Below are 18,864 nucleotides of genomic sequence, written 5' to 3' on the forward strand. Positions count from 1 at the left end.
TTCAAAATGTAGCCTAATTGTATTTAAAGGGAAACCAGCTGAGCTGTATTATCTACAGCTGTCACACTTATGGAAAAATATCTTCTTCATTGATGGATTTCCGTTCAGCTAATTTTCCGTGACTGGATAAAGCTTGTTTTGTTTCTGACCCATATAGATCTGGCTGGCTGCCCTTGCTCCTTCCTTGTTTTGTTTTGTTTTTTTTTGTTTTTGTTCAAAGCTGTCCTCCAGTCCTTCATATTTGACTTTCAGATAGTGACCGTCACATGCTGTTTCTATTGGGAAAAATCTATGACTTTTCCACCTCCGCCCACTTTGGGGAGAGCCCTCTCTTAAAGGCCCCATCTATGCTGGGGCTCAGTGAGTAGTTTAAACTGTGTTTAAACACTCTTCCAGCTAAAGTTGTTGTTTTTTTTTAATCATTTGGTTGGCCACAATGCAAGGGAACAGACTGCTCTGATCCTGAACTTGATCTTTTTCCTTCTTACTGGCAAGGGTGTGGGCCCTTTGTATGCAGAGTTCCATGGGAGAGAGACTCTGGGCTGACCAAAGGAGCAGGGATGACAGCAATTATGGAGCGCTGCATCTAGCCATCTCTGCTGGATGCAAGTATGCCATAGCAGAGTGCCCTTGAAGTTATGCAGTGTGGTGCATGCTCAGGTCGAAAAGGGTTTCTAAGAGGGTCCCATACTCAGTGAGGACAAAAACAGACTCTGCAGGAGGGAGAATAGATTAACTCTTTTCTAGCCTCCACTAGCATCTGGACCTGTCCCATAGGTATTCCTTATATGCAAAGTGCTATATCCACTTCCTTCAGATTTCAGCAGTGCCTGCCCTGTAGTTGGAATGGCAGATGGTCTCCCTAGTGACACCATTCTGTGTGTAGTGACAGGCAGCTAGAGCTTCTAGAGGGGTGTAGGGAACAATTCCCTGCCAATGCAGGATAGAATAGGCTATTAAGTCTCTGCATTTCACCTTGTCCCTTGCCCCAATATGCATGACTTTGCTAACTGGCCAGAAGGGCTGAGTGTTTTCACACTATAACCATGAACACTAATGTCATGAGCCAAACCTCCTTCAGTGAGAGTAGGTGGTGGTAACTCCTGGCGCACACGGAGATTTATTACTTATTTTCACTCCTGAACTACTCTCTTCTTTTATGTGCTGAGTCCATGGGTCTAGTAGATGCTCAGAGGAGTCTACCAAATTAAGAGGTAAAGGGCTGAATCGGTGGCTAGCTCAAAATGAAATTCCATATGTATCTTGACTTGTATGTGAGAGTTGGCAGAGCGAGTTAAAGCATTGATTTCTTACATCTGGAGTCTTGGCTTCAAATTCTGGCTTTGGTACAGAGCTAGTTCTAGGAATGTGCAGACCCTGGATGTGTGTGGTACCCTCCCTCCCCGCAGTGACCTAAGGTAGAAATTGGGGTGCCTTTTTAAAATTCGCTTTTAAATGGGTCTGTTTAGAATGAAGAGGCTAACAGGGAGGGGGTTGGTTGCTGGGGCAGGAGAGGAGTGGGGATTAAGCCACTGACTCCACCTGGAAATAATTTTTCCTTTCTTTTAAGATATTTAAGACCTCCTAGTGTTGGGGTCATGTGCTTAGGTAAAAATTACTTGTGTACATAAAGCACTATAATGTACCAACAGGCAGCTTGGCACCACTGGGTCTTGCCTTTGAGAGATGTAGGCCTGGAACAGCGAGTTGAACTCCGTTAGCAGACCTGTGTATGTGGGGGAAATGTTGGCAGTGGAGGTTGCACTACCTTTGTCCGACTTGTGAGGACACTAAAACTTTTCTTTTAACTGGATTAAGTGCACTATTGTCCTTGTTGCAGGTCTTCCTGCGTGCACCCCCATAGGTGTCTGGCCTCAGTCTCTCAACTTGCACACCCTTACACCAAGACTTGGGTTACAGCCCACTGTGTACCAACCCTGACTTTCAGCAGGTCCAGTTGGCATTTAAGCCCTGTGGTTGACATTTTTCCCTGGGAGTTGAGACTAGTAGTTAATAGTCAGGCACCACAAAGCCTTCTGTCACAGTGTTGATATTAACAGCAGGAATACAGCTTTCAGAGATGTGGGTTAAAGGTGTAACAGACCTAACCACGTGGCTCTTAGCTGCTCCTGGGCTAGATGCCTAGGCCTGCTTAGAGAACCTGCCTGCTCTCAGCTCCTATTTCTCCCAGTCTGTCTGCTTGTGAGCTCTTTCACTGACATCCTGGGCAATCTCCCCTACTCACCAAAATTTCCTCCCTCTCTAGGGCCTTTGAAGTTTTGTAAGGGCTTGTCGGTCTACACTTACAGCACTGCAGCGGCACAGCTGCACCACTGCAGCGCTTGGTGAAGACGCTATCTATGCTGATGGGAGAGCATCTCCCATCAGGGAGTTACTCCACCTCCCTGAGAGATGGTACCTATGTCGATGGGAATAGCATCGCGCTAACTCCAGGTATAACTACGTCACTCAAGGGTGTGGGAAATCAAAAGCTGAGCGATGTAGTTATACCAACATAAATTGATAGCACAGACCAAGCTTAATACTTGTTTAATTTAGTTTAATACTCCCTTTGATCTCTCTTCTCACCATATCACCTGGTCTGGGCCTGTGAAGTCTCCTCTCCATGGCTATAAATGGTATTTGCCTTTTGCAGGGGTGTTCTTTATCTGGGCCTTTGTTTCACTTTGTTCTTGGTTTCTTTACCTGTCCCTCTTGATCTAACTCCATAGCAAGTAACTCATCATAAACAACCACACAGGAACCTGTCCCATATTAATAAACACACATTTTCCTAGTTTATCACAACTGCTTTCCAGTTTCTAGTTGGCTGGCAAACTACTTAGTGAGGAGGAGGTTTTGATTTTCTACTTTTTAACAGAAAGTAGAACTGTCTGTCCAAGGAGGTAAAACTTCAAATGGAGGAACCATTGTGGGCCAGGAATAGATGTGCTAATCCATTGTGTATTTGCAGTGTCAGAAATGATGTAAACCTGTAGTAGTTGAGGTAGGGAACTAAGAACCACAGACGCTAGTGATGGAAGAGGCCCATTGGGGTCCTCTAGGCCAGAGGTTCTCAAAGCCGGTCCGCTGCTTGTTCAGGGAAAGCCCCTCATGGGCCAGACTGGTTTGTTTACCTGCCACGTCCACAGGTTCGGCCGATCGCGGCTCCCACTGGCTACGGTTCGCCGCTCCAGGACAATGCTGGCTGCAGAAAGGGCGGCCAGCACATCCCTTGGCCTGCGCCACTTCCTGCAGTCCCCACTGGCCTGGAGTGGCAAACGTGCGGACGCGGAAGGTAAACAAACCGGTCCGGCCCGCCAGGGGCTTTCCCTGAACAAGTGGCGGACTGGCTTTGAGAACCACTGCTCTTGGCTATCCCCTTGCCAGTGGGAAGTCCCTTTATCTTAAGTATTGCAGATTGTTTGTTTGGGGACAACATGCATCTATGTTACTAATCTGGTCTGATCTGTACCATAGGGAATATGGGAAAGGGGTAGCTTCTGAAGGTGAGGGCCCATTCCCCTGACAATCTTTGTCCCAATCCTGCAAAAGTGGAACTGCTTAAACACTGATGCATCTTTGTTGCAAATTCCCTTCCTGAAATCTAACACAAGCCCCAGAAAGGAAATCCACCTTTTCAGTGAGAATGCTCATTTGACAAGCTGCCAGTTCTGAGCTAAGCCTCATTTAATAAGACTTTTAGTCTGTGGGGACCTGTCAATAGAAGCTGAATTTGGAGAGAGTCTTATTCTTTCCATAGTGTGTAGAGGCTTTCAGCCATCATTACAGAGAAACAGGAGAACAGCCAATTTAGAGGGATACCCCCCCCCCATAGTAAGGGAGTGTTTCCTTTCTGTAAAATGGAGATTAGAGTGTGGTAACAACTGAGGGAGAGAATGTGTTGTAGTTAAATGTTAACCCATTGGAACATCAGTATTCCATTGATTCATATGGCTTGGGTTTGAATTTGCAGTTAGAGAAAATACCAGCTTCATGTTAAATTAATCCTTTGCACTAAGTGGTTTGGGTTCTTCTTAGCTAACGTTTGTTTTTTTTTTAACTGGGGGCCACTGGAATGAATTCTAGACCTTGCCCCCATGTGACCTGTGGTAATTAAGGGGTCCAGCCTTACTTGCATCACCCTTTATTGTTGCAGCCCTGGCGTTCTACAACGATCTGGTAAGACCTTTTGACTAGTCAACTTCTGGAGCCCATGTACCATTAACGGCAGCTGTTTGTTTCATGTACACTGACCAAACTGGACTACAGGCCTCCAGTGCTGAACGTATGCATTGTAAAATGGGGGCCAGAGTGGCAGCGGGAGGGGCAGTGATGGATGCTTAGTCAAACTCTAATTGCAGTCTCAGGGCTTATCTATGTGCAGACCCTCAGGAAAATTAATCTGAATTAATGAAAGCTGCACACTTAAAGCAGACTAATTCCAGTGCATTAAACCTACTGAAGTGAATTAAGAGAAACTATCCCATGGTCTGGGGAAGAGCTGGAGGGTCAGCTGCTTCCTTCACGTTACCAGCTTTAAGAAACTGTCAGTACTGAAAGGCGATGGGCAGCGTTTGCAGTGGATAGGAGAAATAGGACTCCTTACTGGGCTTCTGAATGAGAGATGTGTGCTGGCCCTCTTTGTGCCAGAAGCCAAAGTGGAGGAAATAGCTCTGGGACTACTTTATATCCTCACAATGTCGTGTCTCCCTTCCCCACACTCCTTACTGACATCGCTCACTGGAATAAATAGATATGAGTGCTCTATTGGCAGTGGACCAGTTTGCTTCATTTGCTCTTCTGAGTGAGCATCTTTCTCTTCCCACACTCCTTTGACCCCTCCTGCTTTTATTTTATATCTCAAGTTGCTTGTGTAATGTTCCTTCTAGATTTAGTCACAGATTGCAGGGAAAGCTTTCTTCTGGCAAAGGCTAATTATAAAGTAAACTATAAATAGTTCACAGTCCAGGAGTGATTAAACTAACTGTACTGTTGGGATCCTCTCAAACTGTAGACACTTATGGATTTTAAACTAACTGTCCAGTGAACTGAAATAGTTGAATTTTAAGCAGAAGCAATTTTTTTAGCTCACTGGTGGAAGATGCAACAAAGGTATATTGCAGCCAAATTCTTATCACAGCACTTAACTCGGATAGTTTGCTCATTGGAGTCCTGTCTCTGTAGTTTAGCCTGTACCAAATGTCACTGTAGATGAGAGAGCTTCTCACTAACCGTTGTACACCTGCATTACAGCAGTGGATGAAGTGTAAGTGTTCCTGAAGTGTAGAGTAAGTGGGTGTGTTTGGTTTGGGCTTTGACAAGTCCAATGGGAAAATCAAGGGCATCTCTCTTGGCTTGCTGTTGAGGCCATATAACTAACTAGCACTATATTTTACTGTGGTAGTGAAAATGACTGGCTCTCTCATGGATCAATAGATTGTGATGAGGGAAAGTTAGCTCTTCCAGTAAGTACTTCGTGCTGTTTTTCAAGGATATGTGAAGGCTTTAGTGTCCTCCTTCAGAAAAGTTTAATGGAAGCTCCATGTTGTACTAAAATAGTGGTGTATTCCCCGGGAAATTTTAATCTGTTTACTGGCAAAACCTGGCTGCTGTGCCAATGAATAGATCTGGCACCAGAAAATGAAGTTAATGTACCCTAATAAGACTTGAAATAAGAAATTGTGTGCTCAAAACCAACCTTCCAGACCTCCTTCCTCCTGTCTGCAGCAGCAGTGTTCGAACAAGTTTTGTTCGCTCAGTAAAAATGTGCGTTTTGTTTTTTTAAGCAAATAAAATCCTGCCCTATAGTGCTGTAAAATCAAAAGTGGGGAACATGTAACTGCGAACTGAAGGGAAATGTTAACGCTTGCACCTGCGTCATCCTTCCCCCAGTTAGTCTTGCAGAGGGAAGTATCTCATGATTTCAGTATACTCTGCCAATCCCTAAAATGATCTTTGGGCACTGGATTGGCTTTGATTGACTAGATGGGGAGCTTTTCTTTTCCAGGTCGCAAGTTTAAATTCTGGTTAGCTCAGTAGTGACTGAAAGTTACTATGTTGAAGCTGTTTAGTGGCCCAGGTGAGGGCTTCTCAAGCTCTCTTATAGGTAGGATCATCTTGGTTTCTTTCATTACCTTGTAGACCTCTTGTCCATATGCTATTACACAGATCACTTCCCCTCCCATGCATGATGGTCAGATGACTTAGTGGGTGTAACAGCAACTCCTTATATGGAGATGTTGCTATTAGGAAAGTATTTATTTAGTGTATTTGTAGGGGTTTTTTGTTGCAATCTTAGTAGCTAGGAAAAAGGAGAACCAAAACCACATGACCAGCTATCTCTCTGTGGACCGCCAATGATCCGTGGATCACAGTTGGGAAATCTGTGGCCTAAGAACAATGAGTTGGTGATCTCAGCCCTTTCCAAAGGATAGGGGTGCACATCAATAAAACCAGTTACCCTTGGCACTAATTACCTCCCCTGTTGATGTGATCTTAGTAGAGGTCAAGAAGTGCACTGTTCTGGAAACTGAACTACCCTCTCCCTTCACAGTGATGGTCCCTTCAACTAGGATGATGTTGATGATCTTGTAAGTGCCCAGATAGTGCTAGCCATCCCTGGAGTGGCAATCTGTTCCCACTGTGCCCTTTCTCTTGCTCTGGGACTTCCTTTCTTGGCATTGGGATCTGGATGCTTGTTTGTTTTGTTAATGTGACTATCAATACCAGCAATCTGCGCAAGTGACGCAGCTTTCCCCACTTGTATCTGATTCCTGCATTAAATGGGTGTTTGGTACACCATACATAAATTTAAAAACTACCAGGAATCTGACTGTCCTAGAGTCTAGCAAGCCTGTGGGAAGTACAGCAGGCTGTCCACTCCAGCCTCAAAGGATGGCAGTTCCAGGGCATCGAATCTCTCTGAAATCAGGTTGTTTCTATGCTACCAGTGCTGCACAACCACTGCTTCCATAGGCACTACTACTGTTTTTATTTTGAAAGATTGCTGCTACAGCGTAGCTACATCTGCCAATCTGGCTGATACTACTTGGATTTACACCCGCATTCAAAGACTGCTCGATTTTGGCTTCTGCCAGAAGTGTAGTTACAGTGATTAAAATGTTGCCCCTTCACCATGTCTCCAGATAAGTATGGTTCCTGCATCGTTTACTATAATGGCTCTGATAGCTTGGGGAATCTGTGCTCTCCATGGTGAAAAGCGAAGTGCATAATTTTAAATTTACTCAGAATAATGGGGCCTTGAATATCAGGGTCTCCCAGACTTAGTGCTGCAGGATAAAGGGAGTAAGGGATTTATCCAGCCTTGCAGTCCCTCTTTTTAAATACTAGTAGTTTAATCCTGGCAAGCAAGCAAGCAGTGGCTAGTCTTTCACTGCCAGCGTATCTCTGGGTCCTAAATTGATTTATAGGAAGGATTAGTTACTCCAGTCTTGTATGTCCATTGGCTGAAAACAAACACTTGCTCCTTGTGAAATGAACACAGAACCTTGGCATGCTCCTAGGTACAGACAAGTCCCATTCAGCTGAATATTTACAGAGAAACAAATTAAAACTTTACTTCACAATCCTGACTTTTTTGTTTGGGTGCAACAAGTGACAGGAACCAATCTTTCTTATGGGGGGAAGTTGATGTCTCTGCATGCTGAGCTGCAGCATGAAACCTTCACCATTGAAGAAAGACTATGGTGTGTTAGGAAAGGGATGGATTATTAGTGAGGCTCCTGTTTCAGGCAGTAATGCTTCTCTGAGCGTATCCATTGAAGGGGGAATTTTTTTTTCTTCCCTTGTGCAGTTTGCCTGGGACCATACGTAAGGTGTTTGTAAAAGAATCTCAGTCTGGCAGGTGCATTTATTTTAGTACTGTGTGCTGGTAGACGGCAGGCCTTGGGAAGCGGGAATACAGCTGAATACAGTTGCCTTGTTGAATACCCCTCTTTGTTCAGAAACTCTCTTAAAAGCACACACCCCATGTGTTGTGTTCTAGTGAAGGGAACGGAACTCTCCCTTCTGTCCTCCCCACCCCCATTTTAATAGTTTCAGCTGTGTGCATGATTCTGGGTATGATATGTATATCTTTCTATGTGGTCTGGTTAGGTATGTGTTAATCATCTGTAGTAGTTGTCTTCTGGTAAATGCTGTGGATATATTGTCAAAGCCTTGGCTGTACTATGCTGCCATGTAGGCAACTTGCGGTCCAACAGGCAGGCTATAAACTGATGCAAATCTCATGATGTATGGTTGACAGGTATCAAGTTCTGTCAAGGCTGGCACATGCTTGATTGGAAGTACAGTGAACTGTGCAGCTTGCAAGACTTCCCAGGACGCTAACGGAGCTGGGGGTAGCTATAAGACCGAAAGAAAGGGGGTGGGAAGGAAAATACAAATCTATAAACCCTCCCTCTAAGAGGCGGGTTACCTTGGCATTTTGTCCATGGTGTAACAGCCTTTGCTTAGAACCACATTTCATGTAACTGCAACATTCCTCAGCTCAGTTGTCTGACCAGGTAGGAGTTATAGGTGGGGTTTTTTTGTGGTGGGTTTTTTTAAAATCAAATACCTCTTTTGTAATGTGGGGTTGTAGTGCGAGAAGAAGGGTGGGGGGGGAGGGGCGGGGGAGATGACATTGTTTTAAAAAAATCCTTTGTTTTGTCCATGGTTGGTACAGATCTGTATCTAAACTGCAGACTACTAAGACGATTGGGTCAGCACTAAATCCTTGGGCCCCATTCCAGATATTAAAGCCATTTTTAAATTTTATTTGCTTTCTGGGTAGAATCTGGTTGTTGGTGACTATTAAATGCAATCAGTAGAAGTATCCCTTTTACTACATTAGTGTGGATTTGATAGAATGTTCTGAATGGAGCATTTGTTTTTTGTTAACGAATCTAGTTTCACTGAGATTCTGATGAGAAATTTGGAGTTAACACTGCACTCATGTTTCTAGTTGGGTATCATTTGAAGGAAACCATAGACATGAATTGAAGTAGACACATACTAGTTCTGATAGTGAGCATTTCAAATTTATTGTATATTCCCATCTCCATTGGTTATTATCTAGATGATCGTTTTTTGTCTATGTACAGTATGTGGAAGCATACAGACCCAGCTTGAGCCTCTAAGATACTGCTGCTCTGGGGATTGATTTTTAAAAGCAGAGAGTCTCTTTCAAGTGTGGATAATAAATTCCACCCTCTGATTCAAACCCACTTGTGCACTTGGATTTCTAGTCTTAGTGTTGCTCTACCATTTATTTTGGAGGGAATATTTTATTCGTGAAGATGAAGAGACCTGCAGAAATGGAAACAAACTCTTATACTCGTAGCTGTACAGTTCAACCAGCTGCCCTAGTACTGATCTCTGCTCTGGATTAAAGACTAATCTTGACTCATTCATGTGACTTGCAGACTCAGGAAGACGATAGTGCATCCATTATTTGTGACTTACTCCGCACATCCTCTTGTGAACGTATCTGTTTAATGAATAAGCTTAGTTTCATAAAGTCTTGTGTCCAGGGGTGGATTCTGTGACCTATGCCATGAGTGAAGAATCCCTGGGACTCAGATAAGTCATCTGTTTCTGCCATATGTTTATGCTATGGAGGTGCTTCTGATGTAACTGGAATTTTTATTTTATTCTGTCTTCCTCAGGCCTTGTTGCTGTTTGGTGGTGTTGCTCTGTCCTGCCTTGCTCTGGATCTCCTCTTCCTCCTGTTCTACTCGTTCTGGCTGTGCTGCCGCCATCGGAAAAGTGAAGAGCACTTAAATGCAGATTGCTGCTGCACTGCTTGGTGTGTGATCATCGCGACCCTTGTCTGCAGGTGAGTTTACATTTTGTCTGCAGGGTAAATTAATGTTGCCTATTTTGTCACTGCCACTTCCTCCCACACCATACATATGCTGAGCATCAGCCACTGACTCCATGACTCAATATATTGGAAACAGCCTCCTCTCTTTTAGTGTACTCCTAACTTTAAAATCCAGCATAGACTTTTCTGATTGCTATTCCACACCTTACTGCATAATGGTTTGAGTCATATGATGACTATAAAGTGCCAGAAGAGCAGCAGGGTATTTGCCATTTACTAGCAGTTAACGAAGACCCTGTCCTGAGGGGCTTATCACCTAATTAAGATGGATGCAGTTCACATAATTATCAGGCCTAGTCAAGAATTTACAGTGGTAGCAGGTTTTCCTAAGGAAATAACCAATACATTGGGTAGGTGGATTTAGGGTTTTAAAAAAAAAATAAATAAAAAGCATGGATCTTTTTCTTCTTCCTTTGTAAATAGTATCCAGTGCTTGCAGTCCTGATCGCTCCATTTTTATCCCTTTGGTAAGACTGATGCACTACCTTAAGGGTCACTAGTGATGTTGCTAGTGTTGGCCACTAATGTTTTAATGCCAGAAACATTTGAAGGAGGTGAGGGGAGAATGGCAGCAAGTGGAAAAGGGGGTGGGGGAAGAGAATACAGTCCTATTGGATTCTGGTTTTGGGTTAGTGCAGACAAGGAACCCCACCTTCCAAAAAATTAGTGGCAGGAGTTAAGAAATAGAAAACTCAGTTAATTTCTGAAACAACCCAGAGCTTTATTTAGACAGTGTGGCAAAAACAATACACTGCAGCCTGCAAACTGGGAGTAAGTACCTCTGCACGTAGATCAATCCCTGCTCTTCCTTGACAGCACTTGGGCCTGTAAGTGTCTCCAGTGGCCATAGTGCATACTCCCAAAACTAGTCCTGCTGTGGAGGTGATCTCCCAGGTGTGGTCATGATGGCTTATGGTTAGAAATACCATGCAACTCTACAGTATCAGATGAGCATGTGTCCTCCTTGTTTCTAACTCTTAAAGTATTCTGAGAGTACTTGGGATAAGATCATGCATTCTTTGACTATGCAAAACTACCATGTCAGTCAGATCAGGCCTTAATTTTCACTTACGCTGTCCTGAACACACTGATCAGGTGCAGTTTTAGTGAATCAACACTGTAAAAAGCTAGAAGCCTGGGAGAATCATTAGGGGGCTTGGGCTTTGGCTTTGGTTTATAGTTCTCCTTCCAGTGTTTGAACTGACAGGGAATTCTTCACCTCTGAGGAAAGTAAAGGGAGAGAAAAGGAGAAGGGATTGTCTTTCTCCTCACCTGGTGAATAGGTGGCTGTTCGGACTGCAGTATTCAGGTTTGCATGGTGGAGGGGCTATATTCTGTGGATAAGGGGCTTAGTTGCCTGAGGAGGGATTAGCTTGTACTCTGTACGTGTTCACATTTGCTCTTTCCAGGCACAGGGCAAAGAGAATAGAAACCCTCTGAAGTGCTGGAGAAAGCACAGTGAAGCAGAGCAGTGTGTTCTATTGTGAGCATAGAAAACTGGGGATGGAGTCACCTTTAAAGGCTGAGATTTGCAATGTTTGAGAAGGGCTGGCATCTTGGCATACAGTGGCTTCTGTTCAGAGAGCAACTGTGCCTTTCTAGGGAAATAGAGATGTATTGAGTGGAAAGCTGGGGGGGAGAATAATTTTCAAAGGATAAATCTAAACTCCCCGTCACCTTGCTTGTTCGTGGACCCAGGAGCTTTAGCTGCATGAACATCCATTCCCAATTGATTTGAAAGTGCTGTGTTCCTAACCTTTTCTTACAGGAGCTCTCACTGATGCTATTTATAATTGTGCCGCTTCAGGCTCTTGGTAGCTATTGTTATGCAGTGTTTTTGTGTCCAAGGCATCTGCAGTAGTGAGGTTTTTAAACTGTAGAAAGGGTGAGATGGGAAATGTTGTGGGTTTCATGCCTCCCAAAGTAGGCAGGTAAAAGGTTAAGGCTTTGCACCAAAATTACTTTCAAACACCATTTTTTAGTTTTGGGTGTATGATCAGTACTCTAGAGAGAATCTCTTCTGAATTCCTGAAATCTCAACCAGCTGCTTCAATGCTTGATAGTTTAGTTGTTTGGTTGTGTGTGTGTTTTTTTTTTTTTTTTTTTTTGCCAAGCATGAATTGGGAGGCGTGTGTCGTTACAGCCAAGGTTTATGATTTGTCCAAGCAATACTTTTCCTTCCTCCTCCAGGAAAACTCTTGCTAGCCTCTTCATTTTACATTTGTCCCTCTTCTTCCACCTCCCTGAATTGATAACTGGCTAGCTCATGAAGCAATAGTTCATAATCACTGGTGGTAATTGAAAGTGCTGTCCAAATGCTGCTTTCTCTCTTGCAAAGACAGCAGACCCTGGCTTTGCAACCTGCAGCTCTGGTAAGTTGCCTGTTTTTCAGATGACCTGCTGCCAGAGATGGGAGTACAAAAGAGTTTATGGCTGGCTAAGGAACACAAACAGTATGGACAACCCTTTGCTTTCTCTGCACCTTAAGGGTATAGATGCCACAGATTAGCTTGTGCTGCTATCCAGACTAGTTGACTGGGTATATATTCTACCGCAGGACTCGAAGAACTAAGGGTGGCAGACTGGCATCTGCCAATGTATGTTAGGGTGACTGGGAATTAGACTACTCCAGATGTCTGTCTTCCAGCAGCTGGAGAAAGCATATATAATCGACCTCTGGCTCTGGCTTGTTCTAGGATGGTGACAGAGAAAGTCTTCTCCTTTAGCAAAACTGGCCAGTGTGGACTATTGATGTGAGGAGTGGATGCTACCACTTTAGTGCAAAGATGATTTATAGCTTGGCTGTTCAGACCGTGAAAGGTTCACAATGTCTAATCATTGAATCTCCTTTCAAATAAAGAGAACACAGTTGTGGCTGATAGCTGTCCTCCTACTTAAGGAATTAGCTAACTCTGGACTGTATAAGCACTCCAAAAAACATTGCTAGACTGGCTCATCTGTGTAGTATTTTTCTTCCCAGAGGGCCAGTTGCTCCATGAGCCTGCCTTTTGTCACTTCTTAAATATTCAGAAGCGACCTGGTGATCAGTCTTTCACATTGGGGGCGTGAGTGTTTCTCTCACTTCAAGCCCTGCACCCCACCCTGAAGGCCTAGTGTTACAGTAGTTTTCCTCCTGGATAGGAAATCAGAATGAGACACACCAAGGGCGTATTGAGGGACCTGATGCAAAAATAGATTAGGGGCCCCCTTCCCAGTTCTGAAATCCTAAAATGTAACTTACCTTTATCAACATGGAAATCGGAACATAACTGTCTTCTCCATAAATACCCCAACACAATATGCAGGCTGTCTAAACACAAGTTCTCTTTACACATTTATACAAAAATCTCACTGTTCAGTGCGCTAGTGCTCAATTTTATGGTGCAGGAGCTCTGCAGACATGATCTCAAGTTGGTAGGGGGTGTGTGTGTCCTTGTCAATGTCCCCAAAATCTATCTTGTGTGGATGTTTTTGTGAAATAAAGCACCCATATTCAAGTACCAGTAAATTTTGTCCAATGGAAAAAATCTGTGCAACAGCAATTGAGACTTAATACATTAGTAAATACACATATAGTATCAACCTAAAACACACGTAACTCATCTTTTATGCTCCGAACTTCTAACTAAATAGCAAAGCATATCCAAAGCACACGTGTAGTAGGTCAAAAAGCCCTAGAGCTTGCGTCGTCATTGTTCCTCCAGTTTCAAGTTGGTGCAGCTCTACTGGAACTAACTGAATGGCATTACCGCTGTAAAAGGTAGGGGAGTAATTCAATGGGGACTCAAACCCCAAATCTTCATACCTGCACCACAGTTTTGCCCATGAAACACTTGCCATTTGAGCACAAACAGCATTTGATTTGCGTTCACAAATAATGTGGCTGGGCACTAAATGCAAACAAGTGGTGTCATAAATGTGGTCTCTGTGTCCCGAAACCAAACACGAGGATCCATACTGCCAAGGTGTATTGTATTTTTTTTTAAACCACAACCTCCTCAGCACTTTTCAAAGATCGTGATATTTAATCCATTTTACATTACTATGGGTTGTCTGCTTACGTATTCTAGAAATTTTACTTGACCTAGATAAAGAGCTAGCTCTCACCAATATCTGTAACCTCTCTAAGGCATGCTGTTAGGATAGGGTTTGATCCTACCCTAATGAGGCAAGGATCACTGCTATGCTCCAGCTACTTTTGGGCCACTCCATAAACCCAGTTTAACTGGCTAAACATGCTAGGTTGACAATGGAAAATCATTGTCAGAGTTGCATAGGAGCTAGAGTGCACCTGTGAATCTAGCCTACTTAGGCGAAGCACTTTGTAACAGAATAAAGAGGTTAACTCTCATGTCCACCACAACAGTACCTGGGTCCCCCTGCCCCTTGTGCAGCCCCTGCATCTTTTTGGGTGAGCTCCTCACTGTTGAAGCAATGGCCATGGTCTGAATCCAGAGCAAGGGCCTGTGCGGACAGCATAGGGTGGCAGGTGTGGTCTGAGCATCCCTACAAGCAGCTCACACTGGCGTGGGGTGTGGTTGAGGTAGGCGCAGGAGTGCTTCCATGGGAACCTGGCTGGCGGGGGCCACTTCCTGCCCTGTCTGCCGAAAGGTAGACTGGCATAACTACAGTAGTGACTAAGTCAGAGTGGCCTCTGCAGATTGGGCTCCCATAACCTCCATGGGCTCTAATGTGACTATCTCATTGTAGCTGTGCCCCTGAGTCACACTGAGCCTGTCGTTGCCTGGAGGAGTCATGTTGAGTGGTGCAAAGCATGTCTCCTTCGCACTGTCAGGTGTGGGAGTATTGAGCCCTAGAGCACAGTGCTCTGAGATTGGTGGGTCTGCTTACACTCAAACACAGAATTTACCTTTTCAGAACCTTCCTGTGTTCTCCAGTGCATATCTGGTTTGTGTAATGGAACAAATATTTTACGTTGTAATACAAAGAAAATAAATTTTTCAGCAGATGGCAAATAGTGCCTCCATTTACACAGCCCAGTGGCTGGCCGGCTGGTCGGGTGGGTGGGTGTGTGTGTGTGTGTGAGAGAGAGAGAGAGAGAGAGACACACACACACTCACTCTGCTCCTACAAAACTTCAGGCAAATGCTTGCTAAGACACAGATTTTCAAAAGTGGTTTCTAATTTTGTTTCACCATTTTTGGGTGCCCAAGCTGAATTGCCTTGAGCCCAATTTTTGGAGTGTGGAGCATCCACAGCTTCAGATTTTTACTTGGAGTTGTCAGCACTCTGCACCTGTGTTGAGACTCTTAGAGGCTGCTTTAGATGGGCATCCGAAATCAGACCTCCCACAGTGGTGACTCCTACACCTCTGTCCTGCAGGGGTGGGTGGATTCTGCTCCTTGCTGCAGAGGTCATACACTCTCAGGTTTGGCCCAGCCACCCCTCTGTCACAATGACAGGCTGCGAGTGGGGCCAAATTTGAGTGAGTGACCCTGTGACCAGAGGTCATCACACTTGGAGCAGGCAGTCTCCCCAGCCAGCCCCGCAGGACAGGAGCCACTGCTATGATATGCACAGTGTACTTTTTTAGCAGTTTATTACATTAGTGTTTGCTTATATAATCTAGGTAAGAATATTTACTAAAACAGATTTTTTTTTTTTTTTGCTAGGATTCCCCAGCAGCATCCCCATTACTTTCTCTCTAATCTCCAGCTGCCTTCCCCTGACCTGTGACAGCTCATTCTCTCTCAGAGCTGGGACCAGAGCACAGCAACCCTTGCAGGCACCGAGCTTCCTTCCCCCCATTGTGGTAGGAAAGGGAACGGACATGTTGTGAAACTTGCTTCTGTAAAATGAACTTCTGTATTTCAGGGGTTCTTATTGACAAAGAACAATATTAAATACATCTTCTTGGTGATGTAATTAATACCGTCTTTAGCCCACAGTGGATGTATGATGCACATGTTGACTTGCAAACTTCAGTGGTATCTTTAATTTGAATTTCCTTTATCCTCACTCCTGATATTGAATGTCTTAATAGATTTCCTTCCCAGGGAAGTTGCTGTCTCTTGGTGGGAGAAGGGCACTTCCGTGAACATCTGCCTCCTTTGTCAGGGAAGTGAGAGATTAACCACTGCAACAGCTCTAGTGCTGCAGCTCGGGAACCCTCTGACGGCGTAGCGTATGTCTGTCTCTTGCACGGCTTGCTGCTAGACTGCCTAGAGTCAGTCAGTATTTATAAATTGAACATGATACAGTAAAATTGGCTTAGGCACCTGGCTGTGCCCCATTATTAAGTAAAGTGTCTGCTACTCCGTAAGGGTGCTGTTTCTGTTCCGTTTTGATTAAAATACTTGCTGCTGTGCAGAGAATATTGAGAACCAGGCAGCTGACTCCTGCACTGATCAAGTCTGTTCTGGAGGAGTGACTCTAATGCAGCTGTAGTTCGCTGCAGAATAGGGGTACTACAAAAACTGTAGGGATCAAATCTGTGCTGCTCCATTCCTAAGAAAGGTCTAGAATGGACTCCATTTAGACAATAAAACAATCAGCAGACTTTGTCTCAGTTCTTGGGGACAGTGCAATCTACTCAGTCCTGTCCTGCCTGCCGCTCCTCCCCCCCCCCCCCCGGGTCTGCAGCTACTTTCTTTGGCTAGTAAGCATGGGGTTGGCGGGGGGCTGATGTGCATAGTGCAGTGACATGGCTCCAAGCTTCTTCTCATGCAGGCCACAGTCCTGGACTATCAGCTTCTAATTCCCTTTGCCCATAACTAACGCTCGTCCTGGAGTTACAGCTACTGTCAAAGATAGAAATTCCAGCAGGGGAGGAATCTGGAGGGTTTTCTCTGTATAATCACCAATTCCATTTACATGATCGTGCTTCTGTGGAAAAGTGTTCAATTGAATCTCTTTCCTGTACTAGGACTGTAAATGTCATTAGAATTGTATGCCTTCTGCCTCTTCCTGAAGCAATCAAGATGTAGGTCATCTACTCCCTTTGTGGAAAACTCCTCAACTGAGGTTTTCACAGGCTAAGCCCTTCATAATTTATGAAGGCCCTGATTGCTGGGAAAATCCATGGGACTGACGCAGACTCTGTGCAGCTTCTCTGCTTCTGTTTTCTGTATGTGTGAGAACCAAGTAGTGATGCAGTCAGGACTAGCTACAGTGTCCTGTTGGTCCTTTTTAACATGGTAAGACTAGAGAGAGGGGGCTATTTTTTCTGCAGCAGAGGAGGAATTTATCTGAACTAGCAGTTTGGAAGACAGCTTAGCATACTTACCAGGACAGATTCATGTGCAAAAGTCCATTATCTCCCCACACAAACCCATTCTGGGCTACCTACTGTTCAGGATGTTTGATGTCATTTTCTAAAAAGGTAGCTGCTGGAAGGAGGAGGGTGTGCTTAGTGTCCTTCAGTGACCTCTCTGCTGACTGTAGAAGCAACAGCGACTGGCTGGTTCTGAAGACTTTTTGTTGGAGTTCTTCCTTCCTACACTGCCATCAAACCTCCAGGGCAGTGGCTGTAACGCAGGGATTGGCAGAAAGTTGGTGCAGAGAAATTAGATGTTCAGCTTGAATACTAGAGACCTAAAAACACCCAATGAAACAAGTAAACGTGGCATCTTGAGGGCCAGCATAGCACTAGGAATCTTTCCCATCTTTGTGTGAAGACCCAAAATCTGAAATGGGAACAAGAAGTTTTTTAAAAAAAAAACAAAACCCCACCAAGAATTGCCCTAGTTTAGGCAACCTGTTGTCTAGAATCATAGATCATAGAATATCAGGGTTGGAAGGGACCTCAGGAGGTTATCTAGTCCAACCCCCTGCTCAAAGCAGGACCAGTCCCCAATTAAATCATCCCAGCCAGGGCTTTGTCAAGCCTGACCTTAAAAACTTCTAAGGAAGGAGATTCTACCACCTCCCTAGGTAACGCATTCCAGTGTTTCACCACCCTGCTAGTGAAAAAGTTTTTCCTAATATCCAACCTAAACCTCCCCCACTGCAACTTGAGACCATTACTCCTTGTCCTGTCCTCTTCTACCACTGAGAATAGTCTAGAACCATCCTTTCTGGAACCACCTCTCAGGTAGTTGAAAGCAGCTATCAAATCCTCCCTCATTCTTCTCTTCTGCAGACTAAACAATCCCAGTTCCCTCAGCCTCTCCTCATAAGTCATTTGTTCCAGACCCCTAATCATTTTTGTTGCCCTCCGCTGGACGCTTTCCAATTTATCCACATTCTTCTTGTAGTGTGGGGCCCAAAACTGGACACAGTACTCCAGATGAGGCCTCACCAATGTCAAATAGAGGGGAACGATCATGTCCCTCGATCTGCTCGCTTTGTCCCTACTTACACATCCCAAAATGCCATTGGCCTTCTTGGCAACAAGGGCACACTGCTGACTCATATCCAGCTTCTCGTCCACTGTCACCCCTAGGTCCTTTTCCGCAGAACTGCTGCCTAGCCATTCGGTCCCTAGTCTGTAGCTGTGCATTGGGTTCTTTCATCCTAAGTGCAGGACCCTGCACTTATCCTTATTGAACCTCATCAGATTTCTTTTGGCCCAATCCTCCAATTTGTCTAGGTCCCTCTGTATCCTATCCCTGCCCTCCAGCGTATCTACCACTCCTCCTAGTTTAGTATCATCCGCAGATTTGCTGAGAGTGCAATCCACACCATCCTCCAGATCATTTATGAAGATATTGAACAAAACCGGCCCCAGGACCAACCCCTGGGGCACTCCACTTGACACCGGCTGCCAACTAGACATGGAGCCATTGATCGCTACTCGTTGAGCCTGACAATCTAGCCAACTTTCTACCCACCTTATAGTGCATTCATCCAGCCCGTACTTCTTTAACTTGCTGACAAGAATACTGTGGGAGACCGTGTCAAAAGCTTTGCTAAAGTCAAGAAACAATACATCCACTGCTTTCCCTTCATCCACAGAACCAGTAATCTCATCATAGAAGGCAATTAGATTAGTCAGGCATGACCTTCCCTTGGTG

The 18,864-nt window shown here is 44.6% G+C and overlaps 1 protein-coding gene across 2 annotated transcripts in view; it reads left to right on the forward strand.

Moving 5' to 3' along the window:
* Positions 1-18,864, forward strand: part of TTYH3 (tweety family member 3) — a 98,039-nt gene that overhangs the window by 39,206 nt on the left and 39,969 nt on the right. For both annotated transcript variants that reach the window (XM_084640853.1, XM_084640854.1), the window contains exon 2: positions 9,672-9,841. In XM_084640853.1, coding sequence (XP_084496979.1) covers positions 9,672-9,841 — 170 coding nt within the window. The remainder of the gene's footprint in view (positions 1-9,671; positions 9,842-18,864) is intronic.

This window comes from Lepidochelys olivacea (assembly GCF_965140295.1).
Source record: "Lepidochelys olivacea isolate rLepOli2 genome assembly, chromosome: 10".
In the NCBI taxonomy this organism is placed as follows: domain Eukaryota; kingdom Metazoa; phylum Chordata; order Testudines; family Cheloniidae; genus Lepidochelys; species Lepidochelys olivacea.